Source organism: Astatotilapia calliptera, chromosome 20 (assembly GCF_900246225.1).
Source record: "Astatotilapia calliptera chromosome 20, fAstCal1.2, whole genome shotgun sequence".
Lineage (NCBI taxonomy): Eukaryota > Metazoa > Chordata > Actinopteri > Cichliformes > Cichlidae > Astatotilapia > Astatotilapia calliptera.
Window position 1 is genome coordinate 20,319,439 of NC_039321.1, and position 6,000 is coordinate 20,325,438.

General features: G+C 46.0%; 1 protein-coding gene across 1 annotated transcript in view; it reads right to left on the reverse strand.

Moving 5' to 3' along the window:
* Positions 1–5,441, reverse strand: part of hdac7a (histone deacetylase 7a) — a 55,895-nt gene extending 50,454 nt beyond the window's left edge. Inside the window, exon 1 of the mRNA XM_026153494.1 lies at positions 5,222–5,441. Coding sequence (XP_026009279.1) covers positions 5,222–5,240 — 19 coding nt within the window. The 5' untranslated portion in view covers positions 5,241–5,441. The remainder of the gene's footprint in view (positions 1–5,221) is intronic.
* Between the last annotated feature and the right edge of the window lie 559 nt (positions 5,442–6,000).

Genomic DNA, 6,000 nt, shown 5'->3' on the forward strand with positions numbered 1-6,000 from the left:
TTCATGGAAAGGTTATACCTCTGCTTACTGCTGTGCCTTTTGTGGGAATTTAAGACAGAGAAGGAGAGGGAGAAGGAGAACCAGATGGCTTTTCCTTGCAGGATATCCTGTTATAAGTTGAGCTAGCCGGGCTCTATCTGACCTCCTCACCCCTCTTGACCCTTAACCCGACCGCAATTTAGGTTCATATCTCCGCTGTTTCCTAATCGCCCAAATGTCTCAGCATCCTTTGCTATGGCATTGTTGCTTTCTCTTCTACTCAGCTGCTTAGTCAAACTCACAAGTAGCTGCCTTTGCCACTCTTCTGTTTATTTCATTAATGTTTTTTCCCCCTTCTGACTTGTGTGGTTAATTACGAGAAAAACCAAGTTATAATGCTAGGCTTTAAATCCAATATCCATAACATTTAATGACAAGGGCCACAACCTTTAGCATCAATCCACATCCCAGGTGCAAATTATCTTTTTTTTCACCATCTGGAAAGTGCAGACAGTCATAGTATATGGCAGATGGCTGCTCCTCCCTGAGCCTGAATCCATCTGAGCTTTCTTCCTCTTAAAAGGGAGTTTTTGCATCCCACTTTCTCCATGTGCTTGCTCGGACTGCTACAAGGTTATCCGATTGACAGGGTTTTCTCTGTATCATTGTAGGGTCTTTGCCTTACAATATAAAGCTGCTTGACTGTTGATGTGATTTGGTGCTATATAAATAAAATTGAATTTAATTGAATTAATTTAAAAAGTAGATGTGTCCTTTTCTCATTATGCAAATTTCTAGCTCGTAAAGTTTAGTAACATGAGACCTCATCCACTTCTGTCACTTAGGCAACTCATTTTCCACCATGCAAGGGTTATGCGTGAGAGATGATGAATGATTTTCATAGATATATAGACACACACACAGACACACACACACACACACAGAAAACACTGGAAAATAATAATAATAAGAGCAGCACTATAAAAACTCTGTGTGTGTGGTGTTTCATACTTAGTCGCTCTGACTTTCACAGTTCCTGCTTTCTCTCTTTTTTCTTTTCTTTTCTTTTTTTTGCCTGTCCCGTTTGGCTCTTCAGAATTGTTGTCTAAAGGCAAAGAAAGATGCCCAACGGATTTACTTTACCAAATGGACCATCCCAGCCTTGCCATAATGGTCTATTTGATTCACCTTTTATTGTTTATTTTATTTTATTTTATTTTCACTTGCTAAATACGGGACAGACTTGACTGGGGAAAAGAAAGTGGAGAAAGAAAGAGGGAAAGAAAAACAGTGGGGAAGAGGGACGGGGATAAAGGGCAAAAACCAACAAAATAAGCAGACAAAAAATACATATATCAATCACCTGGATCACCTGTTGAGAAAGAAAAAAGAGAAAACAAGCAGAAGAAAAAAAAGAGCAATATAATAAACAACATCATTGCGATGATCTATGGGAATATAACAGTAAATACTAAATATTAAACATTATTGTGCAGCACGTAAGATCGACAGCGCACAGTGTGCTTTGAGGTAGGAGCCAAAAAGGGTGTAGTTTGTGGGTGTGAGCACCCGTGTGTACACCTGTGAGCATGAGCACGCTTGTATTTAAAAGGTTCCTTCATGTAATGATCTGCTAGAGGGTGTGGGGGGGCCACAGCCCCGTCCTCCAGGGCATGAAGCAGGTATGGAGGAGATCAGAACTCCAGACATCCAGAGACCCTCAGAACACAAGAGACCAAGGAAGACCAAAAGAGGGGCAGCCGTGCCACTGTCCCAGAAAGAGCTGAGGAGAGCCCCAGATAAGGGGTCACTCAGCAGCCGCGGAGCAGAAGCCAGGGGGGTTGCAGTGACGTGCCCGTGAGCTCCGCCGGCAGCCAGCTGTGCCAGAGTGACCGAGCCCCAGGCCGAGAGGCCGGGGGCACCCCACCCCCGAAGTGGCCCGAGCGAGCCCCAGGCTCCAGGCCCCGACAAGCAGCCACCAGGAGTGAGCCGGTGTGTACCTGGACGCCCACCCCCGGACACAAAGAACCACCAACGCACCGATGTCTGAGGGTGTCTGCCACTGGCAGGGGAAGTGGTGGGGGGAGATAGGCCTCCATACCTTGGAGGGCCTGAGATGTCCCTACAGAGGTGGCGTCTGATACCCAACCTGACATATAGACACAGACATACAGGCACACACAGATACAGACATCCATTCTCACCCTCATGCTCTCATATGCAATTACTCAACACTCACCCAACGTGGAGACAGACATAAATAGACACTGTACACACAATCACACTCCCCAAGCGTACTCTACGAACTGGGTCTAGGTACCCTTGCCCCTGGAGGGGGGAAACTGCACCCAGACCCAGGTAGTGTTACCCTTTTCCCTGGGGTGGAGAGAAGCAGACCGCCCCGACTCGGCAGCAGCAGGGAGGCCCCACTTTCCAGACCCCAATCGGACGGCCAATTCCTCCTCCTAGCCCCCCCGCTCCAACAGGCAGCAGAGAACGGGGGTGTGTGAAGACTCCAAACCTCCCTCCGCCCGCTGTGTTCCTGCTTTCTCTTACAAATCCTTGATTCAGAATTCAAAATAATTCCACTTGTTTTTCTGGCCATGTGCGTCACTCGCTGAAAAATAATATCCTCCTAATACTATCTTGGAACAAGTTTTTAAAAAACCCAACTGAGTGGGTCTAGGATTATTTGATGCCAATACTTTCCCAAATCAAATATAATTTTCTCAGTATTGCTGCTGTGTCCATCTGTCTTTCCCTCTTTACCTTGTTTTCAGTTAGTGAAGATGTTGTTCAAGCAACCTTTAAAAAAAGAAGTCATGACCTCACTTGGCAGTGCAAATTTAAAACACGCACACACAAAGATATCATAACATCATAATAATCTTAACATAATCAGAACAAAAACAAGTAAGAAAACGGAAAAATAACCCTTCAGGTATCGTTTCTGCCCTAATGCACAACTTTTTGTCTTCCCCATCTTCTCTTTATGTCACCTCTTTCTCCCTCTCTCTCTCTCTGGCTCACACCCAGCCCTCCCACCCACCAGCGTAACTGGAATCCATTAGCTGATGAATGGTTGTTTGTGTTTTTTTAAGCTCAACAGCGCCTCCATCCACATCAGTGGCCACAGAGGGTGATAACAAAACATGCAGCGTGATTAGGGAAATAATTAGCCAATCATCCTGTGACCTGCAAGCCAAGCCTGAGGTCAAAAAGACGCAAACCAGGCTGCTTCCCAGGTGCTTTCCCATGAAAATCAGTCAGGAGGCACAGCTGCGAAGCAAATGCATACTGGGGTCATTGTGAGCAGACAGCTTCCAATCACAACACATGCGCTTCTTTGCCTGTATCCCAGGCTCGCTGCGATACGGCTGAGAGTGCGAATGAGGATCCCAGTGGACTCAGTGCAGAGTTTGCCCAGGGAGGCTGTGGTGGAAATCAACACTTCCTGCTTCCTGTGGCGAGAGGAAGTGCTACCGTCGCTGTCCCCTTATCGCTGGGTATCCAGGCAGAGCAGAGGGAGGAAGGCAGAGCAGGGAGGGAAGAGGAAGAGGAGGAAGTAGAGGAGCTGGAGGAAGGTCATGCAGGCTAAACAAAGGGAGAGGACTGAAGAGACTGACTGGGTTGTGGCTTATGTTCTACAGGGTTACATTCTGGCATTAAATTACTTAGAAAGCAGTAAATATTTAAAGGTGGTGAGTGATGAGAAAGAGGAGAACATGTGTAAAATGTCTGTTACTGGCTTGTAAGGCGCTGCTGATGGACAAATCAAATTTCTTTCTTTTTTTTTTTTTGTGATATCAGCTTTTTGCCTGTTTTGTTAACCATCAGCCATAATCTCTCCCATGGGACAAAACAATAGCCTTTGGCTGTGACTTGCTGTGACTGAATCACAATGTTGCACAGTCTGTGCTTTGCCTGTGCTTCTTCCACAATGCATTGATACTGTTTTATATTATGCAACATGCAATTCAAAAATGCAGCAGGGCTTCCCCATTCTCTTAGTTTTATGTTGTCATGTTACATCTAACATGCTGGCAGTTTATCCACAGGGAAGCAGAGGGGAAAACAGAGGCAGGACGTGACAAAGGATATTTAAAGAAAGAAAAGGCAGAAGGAAAATGATAGCGGCATGTGTCTGTAAATGCAACAAGTTGGATGCCTTCCACAGACTGAAATCAAAATGTATCCACTTGCATTTTATGGTGAAGGAGCAGGAGAGAGACAATGAGAAAGACAGAGGGAGTGAAGGGGGAGAGAGATGTTTGGGATCAGGGTGGGGAAGCTTTCAGCACTTGGGATTGTCCCAGATGGACACAAGCCGCTCCCTCCCTTTATAAACAGCCTCCTCTCCTCTCCTCTCCTCTCCTCTCCTCTCCTCTCCTATAATGCCTGTTATCCACAACTCAGCTCCCACTTTGCACAGATTCTGGGACCCTCACCAGAAAATATGAACAAATTGACACTTTTTGTTTTTTTTCTCTTTATCTTTTTCTGACAACTTCTTCTGTCCCCCTGCACTAGCACCACCACCGCCCCCAATCCCTGCCATTTCCAAAGTCAACACACCACTAAATGCCGGGCTGACTCACTTCCACTGTGGGTGGCTCTGTTTCCAATTTTCTCACTACCCCACCACCTTGGAAGAAAAGAGAAAACTTTTGTCCAGAAAAAAAAGTAAGCAACCAGTGCAAAAGGAAGATCCATTTTTCCAAATTGCTCAGTGCTAAAAGGGACAAAAACTTGCACGGAGGTGCAGAGAGAGAGACGTGGAGCGAAACCGTACCATGCTTCTCCCACTTCTTTTGTGGCTCTGAAATAGTTATCGCCGTTTCCCTTCCTTTCTTTCTCTTTAAGAGAGCGTGGGAGCGCCCTCAGAGTACTGCAGAGAAACCACGGGGCTCATAACAACAGGAGGAAGCCGGTAACTTGAGTAAGTTGGGCCGGGCAGAAAGAGGGGGATACGGAGAGGAGGTGGAATGAAAGGAAAGCAAAAAGACAGAGGAACCTTCTGCAAGCGTTTTTATATCTTGAAAACATTAAAAAAAAAAGTTCGCAAAGCTCAAAAAACGCAGAAACACACCACACATTTGCAAATAATCTGCTGGATTGCTGACAGCATTTCCCCACACGCAGACCCAAAAACACACACGCATACACACACATATAGACACACACGGACACTTTTGCATTTGCATGAAATCAGACAGCTTTCCCAAGAACAGGACTGCCTTACCAGTCTGCCTTGTAAACATTCAGCGCGAGGAGTGCTTCACAAAGTCCCATCAGTCATGTTCATGTACAGTTCCAGAAAGTGGTGAGGATTCTCCAACATCACACACACACACAAACACACACATGCAAAGGCACAGTATCAGTTCCCTCTGTCCAAGAGTTGAGAAAGTGAGGGGCCGCAACAAAAGGCAACAGAGGGAGGGAGAGACTGAGGGAGAGAGAGCGAGAAAGAGAGAGAGAGATTAACCCCTCTGAGCTGACTGGTGGACTCTCTCCCTCCCTCCCTCCCTCACACACACACACACACACACACACACACACACACACACACACACACACACACACACACACACAGAGTTGGTTTTGCCGTATCACTGACTTCTTGTGTTTTCTCTCAAGTGCCAAGAGGAGGAAGGGAGAGCAGAGGGAGGGCAGAGACAGAGAATGTGTGTGTGTGTGTGTGTGTGTGTGTGTGTGTGTGTGTGTGTGTGTGTGTGTGTGTGCGCACACTCATGGTCATGATGTGTGTGTATGTGTGCTTGTGTATTTTAAGGTAGGAGGGACTGGCTGGCTCAAGTCCAGAGGCAGCTAGCCTGGTAGAAAAAGACAATAGCAGGAAACACTATATCAGGAGGCAAAATACCAGCACAAAAATAATTAACAGACATTGAAAAACAATGACATCCACAGTGGAAAACACAGCCTGCAGCCTGCTTCGAACAATGATAGTGGAAACAAAAAAAAAACGAATGTATTTTTGTTATTCTAACCACAGGATAT